At 47.7% G+C, this 17,759-nt stretch overlaps 1 protein-coding gene across 1 annotated transcript in view; it reads left to right on the top strand.

The window, feature by feature from the left end:
- The first annotated feature begins 1,263 nt into the window (after window positions 1-1,263).
- VTC4 (Inositol monophosphatase family protein) overlaps window positions 1,264-17,759 on the top strand; it is a 32,200-nt gene continuing 15,704 nt past the window's right edge. The window contains exons 1-6 of the mRNA XM_087518128.1: window positions 1,264-1,471; window positions 1,611-1,661; window positions 1,783-1,970; window positions 9,406-9,490; window positions 9,610-9,664; window positions 9,791-9,838. Coding sequence (XP_087374254.1) covers window positions 1,415-1,471; window positions 1,611-1,661; window positions 1,783-1,970; window positions 9,406-9,490; window positions 9,610-9,664; window positions 9,791-9,838 — 484 coding nt within the window. The 5' untranslated portion in view covers window positions 1,264-1,414. The remainder of the gene's footprint in view (window positions 1,472-1,610; window positions 1,662-1,782; window positions 1,971-9,405; window positions 9,491-9,609; window positions 9,665-9,790; window positions 9,839-17,759) is intronic.

Genomic DNA, 17,759 nt, shown 5'->3' with positions numbered 1-17,759 from the left:
GCATTGGCGGAGCGTAGTGGGGACAATACCGGGCGTTGCCCCCCCCCTTGCTAGAGAAAAAAATTACACAATAGGCTTATATTTCAACTAATCGCTCTACTAATTCTCCGGCATGTCCGATCACCCTAGCCTTTTCTATGTCATACACTTGTTTTGACCCCTCCTAACACTTGGTTCACGCTCCGCCACTGGTCACATGCCTTTTTTTTTGAAGATTGCATGACAGTTTTTGTATCTAAGCCATGCAATTGAACACCCACACTAAAGTACGCGGTCTAAAATGCAGGGATGACATGTTTTTTGATTGACAATTTATCAGGATTCTTAGCGGCACTTACATGGCAGTTATAGTAGTACTCATTAGACATTTTTTCCAGCGGTGTACATATGGTTGTTTTCTCCCCAAAAGTGGCATGGCAGTTTTATTGGATATGGCATGTCATTTTTCATTTCCCCTAGCATGATAGTTTTAGTGGATCATAGTATGGCATGCATGGTAGTTTTAGTGGATCTAGCATGGCATCCTTTAGCAGCACTTGGCATTTTTAGTACTACTCACCAGACATTTTTTAGCAGCACTCACCTCGCAATTTTAGTACTACTCATTTGGCATTTTAGCAGCTTTCAGGTGACAGTTTTAGTACATATGGCTGATTGTATGGCATGATAGTTTTAGTGGGTATGACATGACAGTTTTAGTGGACATGACATGACATTTTTTTTCTATTATTTATCTTTCATTTAAAAGAACAACATTTTTGTGCCATAAAATGCTACTGACACCTATTGATACCTTCCACACAAATTTACATAGCAAAACCATTAAGTATACATGTGCAAGTTTATACTATTTGTAGCTTCAAAATTTACATAACATGTCATTTTTTTGTGTGCTTTTGCTACACTCTCGTGGTAAAAGCAGCAGGTTTTGGCATTGTTAGATGCGGGAGTGACATGGGAGGGTGGGGATGATAGGTTTAGTGCAGATCTTACCTCAATTCGATGTTATGATGCTTGAATCCATGCGCGGTGGCGGTTTGCGTGGGAGGTGCATCCAACGCGAATGATTGGTTCACCGAGACCACAGTGGCCCTGTTTGGATACTCTAACACAGTTAGAGTTAGAGTTATTTTCTAATCCACTCTAACCCAAATAAGCATCTCTCCACCGGGATAGTTGGTGAAACTAATCTACTCTAACCCTTCCTGTTTGATACTTTTAGCTTATTTGAGCTCCAAACTAACCCAAACTAGTTCTAACCCGATGATCCTGGCCATTGGCGTCCAATGAAAAGGCTACACACCTAGGGCGCTCCACCCAGCCGAGCGTTCCTGTACACATCAAATTCCCTCTTCGTATAGCTCAAAAAAAAAAAATCCCTCTTCGTAGTCTGGAGGCGGGAGATTCGGAAGCCATGGCGGAGGAGCAGTTCCTGGCCGCAGCGGTGGACGCCGCCAAGAGCGCCGGCGAGGTAATCCTCCTATACCATGAACTCGATCCGTCCCTTCATCCTCCTGCCGCAATTGTTTCTCAGGCCCACTGCTCGTGACGGATTCGCGATTTCCTGTTCGCTCATTCTGGGACCGATTTGTACCCTATGGTCTATGCAGATTATCCGCAAGAGCTTTTACCTAACCAAGAATGTGGAGCACAAGGGCCAGGTCTTTCCTCTCGCCTCTTTCTTTTCCCCACGCATCTTGCCTCCTTTTGATGCCGCTGTCTGCCTTGATTGGATTGCGATCTACGTAGTCGTCATGGTGCTATGGATTGTTGCTGCTGCAGGTGGATCTGGTGACGGAGACGGACAAGGCCTGCGAGGATCTCATCTTCAACCACCTCCGGATGCTCTACCCGGACCACAAGTTCATCGGCGAGGAGACGTCTGCAGCCCTCGGCTCCACCGATGACCTCACCTACGACCCCACCTGGATAGTCGACCCTCTCGATGGCACCACCAATTTCGTTCATGGGTAACGACGATGTTCTAGTATGCGCACTCTGTTGTGGACCCTTGTTTTCTTGCTTTTTTTAGAACAAAAGGCGCAAGGAGCGCTTGGCCTTATACTATATAAAGCGCTCAAACAGTGGCAAAGTAACATATAAGTCTTACAAACCAAAACACATACTCCTCGGCTCCTCGCACAAAGTGCAAATCAAGCATGCACCTCGCACAAAAGGACTAGAGGCTAAGCAGCTCCTGAAGTGCCTAGAACGTTTCAGTTCGTAGCATGAAGATCTATAAGCCTCTGTAACCCATCCAATGAAGTTTCCTTGTCCTTCATTCTCCCTGGAGGCATCCAAAGCTGAAAGAAGGTCGAACATTTAAACACAGGATTGGATGGAAACATCATTTCAATGGCCATTTGTTATGAATATTCCATAAGGCTCAACACATGGCTGCAATGCAATGCCATGCGACTGTTCGTTGCATACCCCCAACACCCAGGACAAGGCCCAAGAGCTCAGAGCAACAGATTGGGTTCCAGGATCATCCCAGTCTCTCCCTCACAAAGTTCCACATGAATTTCTCCATTGGGCAAAATAATATATCATTTCTATCTTCTCGCTTACCGCACAAGGCATAGGAGCCATCACTCGGACCGTTGTGTTTCAACTTTCAAGATATTGCAAACCGAGGTAATCTCCCCCTAATCAGCTGTCTGATGAAGACCTTAATCTTCATGTGCATGGCCGCTTGCCAAAGAAGTTTAGCATGCTGAACAACAGGGTCGGAAGAGAGTTTGGCGTATAAAGATTTCACCGACCAGTCTCTTCTAGGTCGCAGGAGATTTTGTTGGATGAATTCAATAGCAGGGCATTAATAACTTTGGCACCAAGGGCCTCCCATAAGTTTGCCTCGACCTGGTCAAAGGTATGATGAAACAAGACGTTGAGCGACCCCTGTCTAATTGCTGAGCTGGCTAACATTTCTGGATCAGAGGCCATGATGAAGAGCCGGCGGTATCTGATGTGGGGCGGGGCCCACCAATCCAATTGTCCAACCAGAATCTGGTCGATTGCCTGTCCCATACAAGATGCTTTGCTCCTAAATCAAAGATTGGCTTGATGGCCTGGATTCCATTCCAGAAAGGGGTCCTACGCCTAGTCGAGGTGAAGAAGTTGGACCTTCTAGTATCTGTCTTTGATGAGATCCAATTGTAGACCTAGAGAGTTTTGACTAATCTTCCATATAAATTTGCTTGGTAGAACAATGTCTATAAGTTGGGAGTTTAGCACTCCTAGACCCCCATGGTCTTTAGGTTTGCAAATAGATGCCCATTTCACTATGTATGGTATTTACGTTTGAGTGTATGTCTTTCCTAGAAAAAAAATGAGCCTCACTTTGTTGAAACTTGTGTGCACATTGTTGGCTAACAGAAAGCGACCCATGGTGTAAGTTGGGACTGGCGGGAGACACACATTATTGAGAACCAATCTTCCTCCTAACACGAGAAAAATTGCATTTCCAGGGCTCGGATACTTTATTGCATGACAGGTTTTAGTTAAGGCATAAAACTTTCTCACTAATAGGAATATCGTGGTATGAGATCGAAAAATTGGCAGATTTGCAATTTACTCCCTCTGTTCTTAAATATAAGACATTTCAAAGATTTCATTATGGACTACATACGGAGCAAATGGATGAATCTACACTAAAATATGTCTATATACATCCGTATGTAGTTCATAATGGAATCTCTAAAAGGTCTAATATTTGGGAACGGAGGGAGTAAAAGGTTAGCAGCCCTTCTACTCCATGATCAACAGCCCCATAACAGCAATCTCATATTCTTAAAAAATAATCTTCGTATAAGACATCACCTCAAAATAGAGTAGCAACCCTTTGCTACTGCGCTATCGACACCCCCATAACAACAGTCTCACATTCTTAAAAAAATAATCTTCATACAATACATCACCTTAGACCAATTGGACCATGGCAATGCTTTGATAGCTAGGCTAAAAGGGAGCATGGTGTCATCCGCATATCTGCTTCATTGGTCCCGACTTCATTGGTCTGCTGCTAGACCAACCTCATTCGGAGGGGCATCGTGACCATGTTGAAAAACTATTGCCAGTGGTGGAGAAGTTTGTGAACTAGCCGGACATCAGTACTCCGTTCTAGATGTATCTTTTGAGTAGTGGGCTTCTGTACTCTCCTGAAAAGCACTATGGAAAAAACTCCTTAGGTGTTTAATGAATTGGTGCAATAAAATTACCATTGAGCAAGTTGTTTTCGTCTCTAATGTTTATCTCCTGCCCCCGAGCTTGGTGAGGTCCTTGTGTGTCCTACAAGAGCTTTGCAAGTTTTTGTCTTGATCTGCAAAGAAAGGTCAGGACCCCGAGCGTTTTCTTCCCCTTCTCCAGTCCCTCCAATTGTGTCTGGGAGGCTTATTCAGGTGGGCACTTTGTTCTTGTGACCAGGAAAGTGGATCTCCCAGTTTTTTTATCTCGGGCCATACCTATAGGTAGCATACCCTAGAGCGCTTTCGAAGAAACTTCCCCTAGAGGTGAAAAAAGCGTCGGAAATGCTCAACCTTCTTTTCCTTCATCCGAGGAAGAAGTGCCGAGGTAATGCACTACACCATGGTTAGCTCCTATGAGGACCTGGAATGTTTTGCTCGGGCTGCACTTACGGGTCTCATTGATCCATGGCTTCTCGGCAACCCCTTGACATTTATGTGTCCCTGGGGAAAACATACGTGGGGTGGAGAGGCGACGACGGTCGCCATAATTCGTTCGTGACTTGAGGGGAGCCCATTGCTCCTGCCGAGCCAACATAGGAGTGCTTAATGTCCATGATAGGTTCTGATGGAAAGGCGAAGCATAAAAGAGGATCATGTCCGAAAATAGTGAATACGGTCTTTATATTTTCTGTATAGTAAGGTTATTGTGAACACGTTATTATGAAATAGGAACTTGTGTAGCGTTGTTGACTGAAGTCACGGAAGTGAGATCTTTCACCTTCGAGCCCCGAGCCAGATCTTTGACCTAGGCGAGACTCTTGGAACTTTTATAGAGTCGACAATGAGCCGTATCTCCTGACCAGTGCCTGGGAAGAGTAGCCTTTTATTTCTAGACAACCATATCGTCCTCTTTCGTGAGATTTATCCGATGGTCTGGTGGTCAAACTCTGGAGCAGTTACTCCTAGGTTCGGTCAGTAGGACATTCCCCAGCTGGTACCCTTTCATGAGGTTATGGATGTCACTCATAACTTAATCAAGGTATGTTTCTTGCGGTCAAGAGACCGCTCCAAGGGAACTCTTGACCGTAATCATGCCCTTGGTCCCCATGTTCCGAGGCACAGGCGGTCATGAAACACTATTGCACATAGCGAGAGAAGTGTGGGTTTACCCAAGATGGACATGAACATTGTGCAAACCTCGATAACGCTTACGTGGGTGGGAGTAGTCAGATATTTCCCTCATCCCATGCGTATGGAGAGGATAATTCGCCTTACCACCAGGTAAGGCGCCCCGACGAATATCTCCCGCAAAGGTGAGTCCTTGGGGCGAAGGGCGAAGTTCATTTCTTCGTATATGGAGTGACTTCAGATTACTTGCAAAAAGAACATTGAATGGAGGACCATCTTGGAGGAGGCTTGTCGAGAGGATATGATGAGTAGAGGCTTCAGAGACGACTTGATTCTGAAGCATCGGCTACATGATGAATGGATAATCCGAAGGTTGAACAAAGTCTTGTGCGCGGTCCCCGGTCCACTAGGAGTGGTGGTCCCTAACCACCAAGAGGGAGTTTGGTGGTGCAGGCCGACATGGTGCACGGCTCGGATTTACGAGTTGGATGAACCGGTCTCCAAATAATCCCAATGTATGGTGAAACGATTCCCTGATGACAATCCGATTCACAACAGTGTGGCGGGATCTGGGCAGCTCTCTGGCGAGGGGATTTGGCGTGCAACCTTATTCTCCACAAGGGTTTCTGCCTGAACGGTAATCGACTATGTTGAACCAATGGGGTACCCCAGCGGTAAGAGATCCTCCTCCACTTCTCAAGTTGACCTGGGTGGGTGTGCCGAAGCGAGACGATCTAGGAGGACCCAAACCGACACTAGAAGGTTTTCGCCCCGAAGAGCGAGGTTGATGTACGCCTCCTGGGTCAAAGTGGGACTAGCCCCAACCTTTCGCTTTGTTAGTATGTTTGTGCTTTGTGAAAAGGTTTGTTGGTGACGAAGATCCGTTCGGGCCCCACGGCGGATGCCAAATGTTGATGAATAATAGTCCGCTGATCTTAAGATCTGAGGTTTATCATGGAAGTGGAGAGAGAGGGGTGGTGCTCGAAGGGTTCTCGTCGGTGATGAAGGTGAAACCGTGGTTTTACATAGGTTTAGGCCCGTGGATGGGCAATAGCCCTACTTCCTTCCTACCCATCTTTATAGATGATCACAGAGGATTACATTTGTGTTTTCCTATCTACTGAGCTAGGGTGTGGAAATGAGCTCCCGTATATCTTCGTCCCCTTGGTGGGGATTGGTACCGCCCTTATATAGCTAGTCTTAGGTCGGTAGTTTGGTCCTGATTTTCCAGGGATATGATACAATCAGGTTATCCTGCAGTTACGAGGTACAAACCTCCCGCTATCGTAGAATTCCTAAAGAAGCGCTCCTGATCTTATTCCTTATGACCAAGGGTGATGCCACCGTAGGGGCAGGTATGGGTGGCTGCCCCGGGTAGCCGTGTAATGTGTTTCCTAGGTGGCCAAATCCAACACCGATTCGTTTTGAAAGAGGAGGCAAACAACATGACGACATAGAGATATGAAATAGGAAAACCATTCGTTTTAAACGTGGGCTAGCACTTACAAAAAAAATGCCTAGAACCAGCCCAAATTAGATAGCCTAGAACTGTCGAGCAAGTAGCAGGCAATCCCAAAAATCCGCAATCATGCGTAGCTCCGGCTCGCCGGACACCGGGCACCTGACGAATGGGAAAACAATAAATAGTCCCCCGCTTGGCCTGCGTGGGTGGCAGCAGCGGCAGTGGCACGGCATCGAGCTTGCGCAAACGGGAAGTTGCAGTTTGCAAGGGCAGCAAGCGCGACCAACAGGTATACCCAGTCAAATTCATTTTTTTTCTCATATGAACCTTAAATTTATGGTCTTGTGGGCAATTATTGAACCTGGTGATGATGTAATGTAGGGAATCTATAAGAAAATGAAACCAATTGCTGCTTAATTTGGAACTCCCCCAATTACCGAACCTTAATTGTCTAATGAAGCCTCTGATGCAAACATTTTATGAGCTCCTGTTCCTGAACCTGCAGTGTGTAATGAGGGCTCTCGTGATAACATTTTGCAAACTTCTATTCAAGGATTTAGTCAAGCTGATATTCAACCTGGTTCCGGTCTCCAGAACAAATTGGAAATTATTCTACTCCAGAAATTAAAGACGCAGTGATGAGGAACACTAGATGAGGAAAAAAATCGCATGTCAGATTTGTTTGGCTACGTCTAGATGCTTCCACTCTAGTGTAGTACTTCTTTTCTTTTCTACCATACCTACTGATTTCTAGAGTCTTCTAGTTGTGAGTAGCTATGAGTAGAATGGTGAAACTTAAATAATGTTTTCTAGAGTATTCCAGCTATAAGTAGAAGTATGTGAAGGCTTCCCAAAGCCCTATAAATAGAGGTCCTCACCTCTACTTTGTACCCAGACTACTTACCCCACTACCTATAATAGAACTTGGTGTTCTTATCTAAGATCTTGGAGTAGATCTTGTGCTCTAGGAGTTCTGGATTGAACTCCTGCTGCCATATTGGCCTACATTCGTCTCTAGAATGATATCTAGCGCAGCACGTTGAAGTTGTTCCTTCAACACTTGTGCTGTACACATTGTAGCAGCAAGGTGGAGTTAGCTCCTCCACAACCTTGTGCTGCTTCATGCAGCGAGGAGGGAATATTTGTCGAGAATTGGGAATGTTTGTATTTTGTGCTTTTTTGTGGTTACATGACCTAGTTGTCGAGAGTCTTGAACTATTTTGAACCATTAGTTATGTTAATTTTTTAGTACATCTAGCTTTGTATTTGAGTTTTATGAGTTTTGGTTGAGAGGACTTGCATTTGCATGTTAAAATGTTCAGACCTTAAATGTGGGGCACTAATAAGTTCAATTCCTGGATCTGTCACGGCTTAGAAGTGCATATTCGAGCATAGTGGGGTGCAAGGCTCGGGGCCCCTTAGCCACTCGGGCGGGTAATATGGTTCGGGTGCGCCCGTTAGGGATGAGCATAAAAACCGAAAAACCGAACACCGGACCGAAGCCGAAACCGAAAAAACCGAAATTTCGGTTTTTGTCAATAATACAGGAAATTTTGGTTTCTGCTTGTACTAACCGAACTAAGTTCGGTTGGTTCGGTTTCTAATGCGGTTAACCGAAACAAAACCGAACACTACGTGTACGTGAGACACAGAGAGTCAGAACGCAGATGCAAGGCTGGCGTGGAGCGACGGCGCTGTCCTTCTCGCCTCGATGTTGCTTTTTTTATAGGGCAAGGCCTCGACATTGCTACTGGACCAAGCCAGCCAGCCACTAGCCCATGTGCGTGCCCACTAGCAAACTTGGACGTTGTTAAAAATATGCAAACTTTCTTTGACCATGGGCCGACCACGTGCATGCATGCTTAGTCCGCATGTGAATAGACAACCAGAGACACCTTATTCCTTTAGTCCCACCTCGCCTGGCTGAAGACACGAGGCAAATTTTCTTGGCTATAAGAGTGTGCCGCTGGCACAAATGCTTGAAGCAAATTTGTTCGGTGTAAACCGAGAAACTGAACTGAATATTTGGTTAACCGAATTTTCGGTTAGTTATTTTGGGCTATCATTTTCGGTTTTTGGTTTTGCTAACTGAATTTGTGAAATAACCGAATGGTAGAAACCGAATTTTCGGTTTATACCGAATGCCCAGCCCTAGCGCCCGTACCGCCTCTATCTGAACGGGTATCCATACTGACAACGATCTCTTTGCCACCGAGGTGACCAGCGACAAGGAGCGCATGCTACAGGCGTTGACTTGTATGGTTGTCGTGCGCTGAGGGCTTGTCCAGAGCTCCCTTGTCGAATTCCCAAAGTCGCTAGACGAGATGAGGATTTCTCCTCCTTTCGCCTCTCACCCGCGGTCACCTTTGAATCTGGCTCGCCGTCAGACTCTCGGCAGTATCCATGAGCGCCTAGAAGCGGCTGCACTAACCCACACCCTTAGTGAAGGTCGAGGAGGTGAGACTCCGGTGAGGCAGCGACCCCGATTGAACTCGGCGGAATAACCTTGCCAGCTGCGAGAGCGTGTCGGTACAAGAGTGAAAGCCATCTGTCAAAAAGACAAAGTACCTTTCTTCATCGTGCATTTTCTGTTCTTATGCCAAGATTGTGCACTTTTTTATATTTCAGCTTTCCTTTTGTGTGCGTCTCGATTGGCCTCACCATTGGGAAGATTCCCACCGTTGGAGTTGTGTACAACCCCATCATGAATGAGGTAAATATTGTTACTCTATGTAATTTTTCCTTGTTTTATTTGAGGATCGGTGCAATATAATCTGGGCAAAGGAACTCGGAAAGGTTTTGAGTCTGATTTCGTGTTTTTTCTTCAATTAGCTTTTCACAGCTGTTCGTGGAAAAGGTGCTTTTCTCAATGGTTCTCCAATTAAAAGTAAGGACATTTTTGTTGATTAGGTCCTGATCTGTTGCGATTCAACAGAAGAAGCAAGTCAAGATTACAGTCCCTTTTTCTGATTGCCCGCGTGTGTTAATTTCAATATACACCTCTCATGTGCAGCATCGCCTCAAAATGAGTTGGTGAAGGCTCTTATGGTGACAGAGGTAGGTGACAGACTGTCAAAGATTATCATTTCCATGTCATTCACACATTCAACTAGAGGGAATCATACCACACTCTGAAATAATTGATACTTTGCGGTACATAACTTTCTTTCTGATGCATAGTGTTTGAACTCTGTTGCTGGCTTAGCTGCTAACCCCTTTAAGATTTCATCAGTCATCAGAACAGTTTAGTTGTCATAAAATACTACAAGTAGTAAATCAGGGTTAGCTGATGTTTCGAAATTAAATACATGACTACTACTAGTTTTCTTTGGATTCTCCAGGTCCAACACCGACCTTAAAGTTTGACTGGGGGCACTAGAGTAGCCTCTTGCATGAATGAGCAGCAGTAATCTAGGACTTCTTTTCTTTTCCCTCTCATAAAGTTTAACCAGGGTCTTGCAATCCAAGTGCATGAATGAGCAGCAGTAATCTAGGACTTCCATTTTCTGAATCTTTTGATTCAGCCTAGTTGTGAAATCTTGAAGAAAGTAACAAATAATAGCAAAGTATTATGTGGGTGTCGAATGTATATATTTGGCAAAATAAATCAATTTCTGATAAGTGCAGCTGCACTTTTTAGTTATATGGAGTATAGACCAAAAAATGGGAAACAAGAAAACTTGATTCCTTTACCCAAGATGGCAAAAGGTGATTGGTCCATGCAAGGAAAATGACATGTGGTGTTCTGCGCTGATGCACATGCTGCACCCCCATGCTTGCATGTGAATATCAAACCTCTGTACTGTCATACTAATTCCTCTTTTCGATATTTCAAAATGCTATAACTTTTGAATTGAGCGTCGGAATTACAATCCGTTTTCTCTGCTGGACCTCTCGTGACGAGTTCTTCAAAACCAGATTCCATATCAGTATGTTCCGATGAACTTTTTCCAAAGCAACTTGGGTGCTACATGAAGCAACTTTTAGTTCTATAGGAAACAACTCGTGATGTTGCCTTCCATGGCGCTAGTTAGCCTAATGTCTGCACTAAATTGGCTACCATGACCCCCAAGTAGCTTAACTTTTATTCCTAAATTGCTTACCATTGAGTGCATTATGGTAAGTTGCTTATGTAATTTTCAGTATGGTAGGCCTACTTTTATAGTACTACATGCAACCAATTAGCTATGTCAGGCAACTGAGCATCATAGGCAGGCAACTTCATAGTGTTGTAGACAACTTATTTTTCGATGTAGGCAACTTAGAAGCCATGGTAGGAAACTCATGGTACTCTAGGCAACTAATTAGCAATGGCAGGCAACTGAGCATCACCAGTAGACAACTTCATAAACTGTAAGAACTTAGTTTCCGAGGTAGGCAACTTAGAAACCATGACAAACAACTTTATAGTGCGCATAAGTTTTCTAGCGTTTGTTAGAGTACGTAATGGGCCTAATGGCCTGGGCTAGCGGTATAGCCCGTTAGTCTTAGGGTTAATTAGAGATAAGGGTCGCTTGCTTAGGGGTCAAGTAAGCCTTGCTTGGGAGTCAAGTAAACCTCTCTATATAAAGAGAGGAGATGTACCAATCTAATGAAGCAAGAATTAAGGAAATCCCCTTCCCTCTTGCCCGGCCGTGGGCAAAAAGGCCCCCGACCGGCCCTCTTGCGCCCTCCTTCTAGTAGCACCATAACAATTTGATATCAGCTAGCTTCGGTTCGATCATGTCTTCACCGCCGCCCAACCCGTCTCTTCCGCTGCCGGTCACCTCGTCGCCTCCGACGACCACCACGACCGTCGCCCCGCTCCTGCCCGCGTCGGGATCCTCCGTCGCGCCCGCCCCTGTCGTCCTCACGCCGGAGGTGTCCGGGGCGCTGCGGGACCTAACACAGGCGGTCCAGGAGATCCGCATGTTCTTGGCTGGGTCCTACGGGCCGCACCCGGCTGCGCCGCCCATCACCGCCACCGCGCCACCGTGGCTGCCGTGGCAGCCGCCGCACCAGGCGGCCCCCGCCGCACCAGGCGGCCTCCGCCGCGCTCGCCGGGCTGCTGCAGCAGCCCTGCAGCTGCCATCCACCGCCCGTCATGGCTGCCGTGGCAGCCGCCGCACCAGGTGGCCTCCGCCGCGCTCACCGGGCCGCTGCAGCAGCTGTCATCCACCGCCACCACCGCCCCGCCCTGGCTGCAGTGGCAGCCACCGCTCCTGGCGATCTACGCCGCGCCCGGCGGTTCGCCGGAACAGCCGCTGCAACTGCAGCAGCCATCGCCGGTCAGCTCCAGCCCCGCATCGACTGTGCCGACGGGAGTCCCGATCCACCAGATCAAGTTCCCGCCGTCGCCATCCCCGCTTCCCCAGGGCGTCCCCATCCAGCAGATCAAGTTCCCGCCGTCACCGTCACCGCTTCCAGCTTGGATCACTACTCGCCACGTGTCGGCGACGGTGAGGCTGCAGGCTGTTACGCGCAGCCTCCTAGCGCGTCGGCGTGTGCGGGAGATGCGTGGTCTGCAGCTGCCGCTCCTCCCAGCTGCGCTTCGCTGCGCAAAGGACCTCGATCTCGTCCGCTGCGTCGGGGATCTTGGGCATGCTATTTTCCCTGCGGGCAGCAACCTCAAAGTCTGCGACATCGGCGGTTGTGGGGGCGCACCCCTCGTCATTCTCCATCGCAAGCCCTCCACTCTTCTCTGTGCGGTGCAGACCAACAACCGTCCGGCGGGGAGAAGGCAGGGTGTCACCGACAGGAGCGCACCGCGTAGCACCACTACATTCTGCCGGCCGCCGCGAGAGCGCCTCTGCTGGTCGCTCTTGCGACCACTTCCAGGTGGCCATACACATGCACTCCTTTTGTCCAGATGGTGTTCATGGGATCCAGGTGGCTGTACACGTGCACGTCCGACGTGCGGATGGTGTCCACTTTTTGTTAAGGGTCCAAAATAAATCGTCCCAGTCCATTTCAGGTTGAGAGTAATAAAACAAGCCGAGATGTAAAAGGCTTGTTTTTAGGTGTTAGGTTTGTGTTGCGTCGAGTCATGGTTATAAGTTGGTTAGGCCTAGGCTGTAGTGTTAGAGTACGTAATGGGCCTAATGGCCTGGGCTGGCGGTATAGCCCGTTAGTCTTAGGGTTAATTAGAGATAAGGGTCGCTTGCTTAGTGGTCAAGTAAGCCTTGCTTGGGAGTCAAGTAAACCTCTCTATATAAAGAGAGGAGATGTATCAATCTAATGAAGCAAGAATTAAGAAGGAAATCCCCTTCCCTCTTGCCCGGCCGTGGGCAAAAAGGCCCCCGGCCGGCCCTCTTGCGCCCTCCTAGTAGAACCATAACAACGTTATTCCACTATGTAGTGCATATAAGCAACTTTGTGCTCTTCTCGATGAAACTAAGCCCATAGCCGCACGGACGCCCACATCGCCTTTATCCCCTTCCTCTTGCACACAACACGCATCGCAGGCGGTCGGGACTCGGGATTGGACTAGTAGCGACGAGGGCCACGCCATCCTCTTCTCTCCTCCGCGGCGACGAGGACCATGCCATCGCCTCCCGTTCCCCTGCTCCGGCTACGAGGAGCAACGGCCGAGACCATGACGGCTTGATCTTGGAGCGGACATGGCGGCGGCAGTGTCTGCGAGCGGCGGCAAGAAGTGCAAGTGCGAGTGCGAGCGGCGGCAAGAAGTGCAAGTGTGAGCTGTCTGCACCTAAGCTTGGGCAGCTCCATGAGGCTGCGGGGTTGCCTGCCTTCCTCGCCGTCTGTGCATGCCTCTTCGCCCGGCCGGATCCAAGAGATTGCGGTGGTGAGGCGGTCAGGGGCGTGGGCACTAGACCTGCGTCACCGTCGACCTATGTCCGCTACCGGCGTCTTCGGCATCTCCGCGTCCGCTGCCGGCGTCACCGTGTTTGCTGCTGCCTTCTCCGCGTCCTCCACTGGCGGCCGGCGTCCACCGCGTCCGACTTCCTCGTGTCCACCACGGGCGGCCAGCAGCACCGTGTCCGCGATGGTGGCCGGCGTCCCGGACTCTGCTCCTCAATGTCCATGGTCAGCATCACCACGTACACTGCCGACGGCCAGGAGCATTGCTTTTGCGGCCGACTTCTTCCCTTATGCCGCCGGCGGCCAGCGTCACCTCGCCTGCGGCCGGCTTCTTCCCTTCCGCCGCCGGTGTCCGACGTCACTGCGCCCGCGGCCGGCTTCTCCGCCGGTGGTCGGCGTCACCGCGTCCCTGGCCTGCATGCCCACACCGGTGTTTGCTAGCTAGTTGAGTGTCTGCAAGGGCATGTGACAGACGAAGCAGGGTTATTCTCGTCCAAAGCTAGCCTCTAGCGCATGCATTGGTATTAGAGCCTGAATCTATGTGCACTAGATTTTGGAACGGAGGGAGTATTAGGTGACTAATGAGGGACGGTAGGTGACTTTCACAGTATTACCGAAAAAGGCTTTCTCCCCACTTTATATATAAAGCAAACCACCAGAGCCACAAGTTCCAACATACAAGCACACACCACACACGCACACAAGTAGCACACAGGCAAAGCACGACAAGATCCAGGTTCTGTTGAGGGCACAACTCGACAAGCCCTAAAGAGAGAAAAGAAGGGGACGCAAAGGGCCAGTGCCTAGCCATAGGCATTGCCACAGCGAGTCCGAGGGACTAATCCGGCTCCGGAGGTGGTGGGGAAAGCGGTGGAGCCAAGTGGAAGGCCAACACAGAAAGATATGCAATGAAGATGTCGATGGCGTCCCGATCCTGTGGGCGGCTAAGCGGCCGCCAAAGCTGCAAGTAACCACATATTTAGAAAATCGCGTCAGTAGATCGTCGAAGAGTTGCACACTGAATCACAAGCTTATTGCGAACTGTCCATAGCGTCCACATGAGAACCCTAGTACCCAAGCGCCTAGTGTGGCGGGACTGCATCGTGGAAGCCTGGAGTTCCACGAAGAGGCCAGGGAAGTTGGTATTGCACCAATGGCCACCAACCACCTTGCGGAAGCAGCTCCAAAGGAATTGCGCAGACACGCAGGTGAAGAAGATGTGATTAGAGTCCTCAGCAATCCCACATAACGGGCAGACGCCGTCTCCAAGGCCGTTGCGCTTGAGTACCTCGGCCACTAATTAGCAACGGTAGGCAAGTTAGAAGCCATGGCAGGGAACTTTCACAATACTATAGGCAACTAATTAGCAATGGCAGGCAACTGAGCGTCACCGCTAGACGACTTCATAAACTATAAGAACTTAGCTTCCGAGGTAGGCAACTTCGAAACCATGGTAGGTAACTTTCATAGTATTTCAGGCGACTAATTTTCAACATGTTGCTTCCTATAGCACTAAATTTATTTTTGAAAAAATTTCTTGTCAAAGCATACCCATATGGGATCTACTCCCTTATATTATGGGACGGAGGGAGTAGTTTCCAAAAGCTTGTCGCGAAAAACCTAATGGTGAAAACGGACCACAATTCCGTTTAAAAGGTATAGCATTTGGAATTTGTCAAAAAACAAAATAATTGACATGCGGCGGGCTGAGGGGTTTACACCGGGAGAGGGAATCTTTTTTATGTTGGGGAACCACGTGGGGGTAAAATAGAGAGAGACACGCTAGCTTAGAGGAAAAGTCTTGCACGGAAGTGCCCGGAGTGGCGACTGGCGGCGATATGCCGGCGACTGGCGCTATGCCGTCTTCCCCATCCCCCTGATCCTCTTCCCCTGGTATTTTACCCTCCTGATTTGCTCCTTCTCTTTGTCCCCAACCTGCTTTAGCTTTCCATCCCCTTCCCTGGGCTCTCGCGCTCCCTGTTTTTATCCCTGATTCCCGTCCTGTACCAATTCCTTTCTCCGCCCTTGCTGCCTTGTGGCTTTGTGCTGATTTCCACCCCTGGTACCATTCTCGTTTTTTTGGATCGGCTCCTACCATCCTCTCAGCTGATCTTTTGGGCGGATCAAACCTATCCTGGATTAGGGATTTCCCTTAGCCCTCTGTATCTGTTAAATACAGAGGGATGAGAGTGGTTCCTGCAGCTTCAGTTATCATTCAGCTGAATCAAGTTCAGAAAGGAGTGTGCTGTAGCAGTTGTGAAAGACAGACAACCGAAACAGCAATTAAACAACAATGAAGATAGTGGCCTGGAACTGCCGTGGTTGGACAATCACCCAGCAGTTCGAGGGCTTTTGGACGTCCAAAGGCGTGAGAATCATTCAGATATTTTAGTTCTGTCTGAAACCAAGTTGGACTAGAGGACCAAAGGGACACCTATTTTGAAGCAAAGAGCACATATAGATTGGTTGAAAAAGGGTGACTATAATACACAATTTTTTCGCAATTGTTGTTCTGAGAGGAAAAGGAGAAACAAAATCACTAAACTGCGTGATGACCACGGTAATTTTACTGTAGGTCAGGGGACTTTAAAGGATCATATTCATAATTTCTACAACTCCCTCTTCACTGCACAACCTGCTACAAACTGGCTGATTTGTTCCAACATGTGCAACCACGGGTTTCAGACTATATGAATGCTTCCCTCTGTCCTCCCTTCATTGAAAAAGAAATCTTTCAAGCTTTGCAAAATATCGAGGACCTAAAAGCTCCGGGCCTAGACGGGATGCCAACAATGTTTTACAAGAGATTCTGGGATTTGGTTGGTGAGCAGGTCAAATGTGAGGTCCTGACAGTTCTAAATGGTGGCCCATCCCAGCTGAGTGGAATAGAACTACAGTCGTGCTAATTCCGAAGAGTAAAAATCTAGAAAGGATTAATGATTCTAGACCGATCAGTCTCTGTAACGTGCTATACAAAATTCTTTCCAAGGTTCTTACTACTAGACTGAAAGTCTTTCTCGGGGACATTATCTCGCAAAATCAAAGTGCCTTTGTTCCAGGTCGTTTAATCACTGACAATGTCCTAGTTGCTTATGAGATGTCTCAATTTATCAGTAACAAAAGAAATGGACAAGAGGGTTTCATGGCAATCAAACTTGATGTGAGTAGAGCATATGATAGAGTGGGATGGAATTTTCTTGAAGCAATGTTGATCAAGCTTGACTTCCATAATAAGCGGGTCTCTTGATGAAATGTGTTAGATCAGCGACTTACAGAGTTAAAGTGAATGGTGATCATATACCCCTAATGGGTTTTGAGACAAGGGAACCCGCTTTCCCCCTCTCTTTCTGATCTGTGCTGAAGAATTTTCCTCCTTACTCCATATTGCCGAGGAACAAGGGCTGATTGAAGGCATTCAGATTTGTCCAGGAGCACCGAGCGTGTCACACTTGCTTTTTGCGGACGACTCCTTCCTCCTAAAGGCAGATTGGGACAATGCTTCTGAACTTTAATGTATCCTTGACCTGTATGAAGAATGCTCAGGACAAATTTTCAGCCCGAATTGTAATAATACGCAAAAGTTAGAAATTTATGGATCATTTTCATCTCTCTTGTGAGGGGCAAAATGAGAGGTACCTAAGGCTCCCAGTTCATATAGGCAAATCCAAAAAGTGAGTGTTCCAATATCTGAAGGGGAAAATTTGGTCTAGAATCCAAGGTTGGAAGGAGAAAGCACTGTCTAAAGCTGGAAAAGAAATTCTTATTAAGGAAGTGGCTCAGGCGATCCCAACTTATGTTATGTCATGCTTTGACATCACTAAAGGAATTTGTGAGATCTCTTCCATGGTATGTTGGTTTTGGTGGAGTCAAATGGAGAAAATAAATTACATTGGGTTGCTTGGGACAGATTATCCAAGCCGAAGAAGGATGGAGGTTTAGGTTTTAGAAATCTTTATTTCTTTAATATTGCTATGCTAGCAAGGCAAGCCTGGAGGATCCTTCTAACTCCCGAGTCCCTTTGCGCTCAACTTCTCAAGGCGAGATACTTTACTGTATGAGGATTTCTTGAAGGTCATGCCGAAGAATGGCATCTCTTGTTAGTCCAAACTACTGTGGTAGGGGTGTACTATGGGTGATAGGGGTTCTACCTTATATGTGGTAGCGGTCCTGATTTGGAGTGC

This window comes from Triticum urartu, chromosome 4A (assembly GCF_056163025.1).
Source record: "Triticum urartu cultivar PI428250 chromosome 4A, HENAU_Tu73, whole genome shotgun sequence".
NCBI lineage: Eukaryota > Viridiplantae > Streptophyta > Magnoliopsida > Poales > Poaceae > Triticum > Triticum urartu.
The sequence above is the reverse complement of the archived record's forward strand: the minus strand, read 5'-3'. Positions and strand labels throughout refer to the sequence as shown.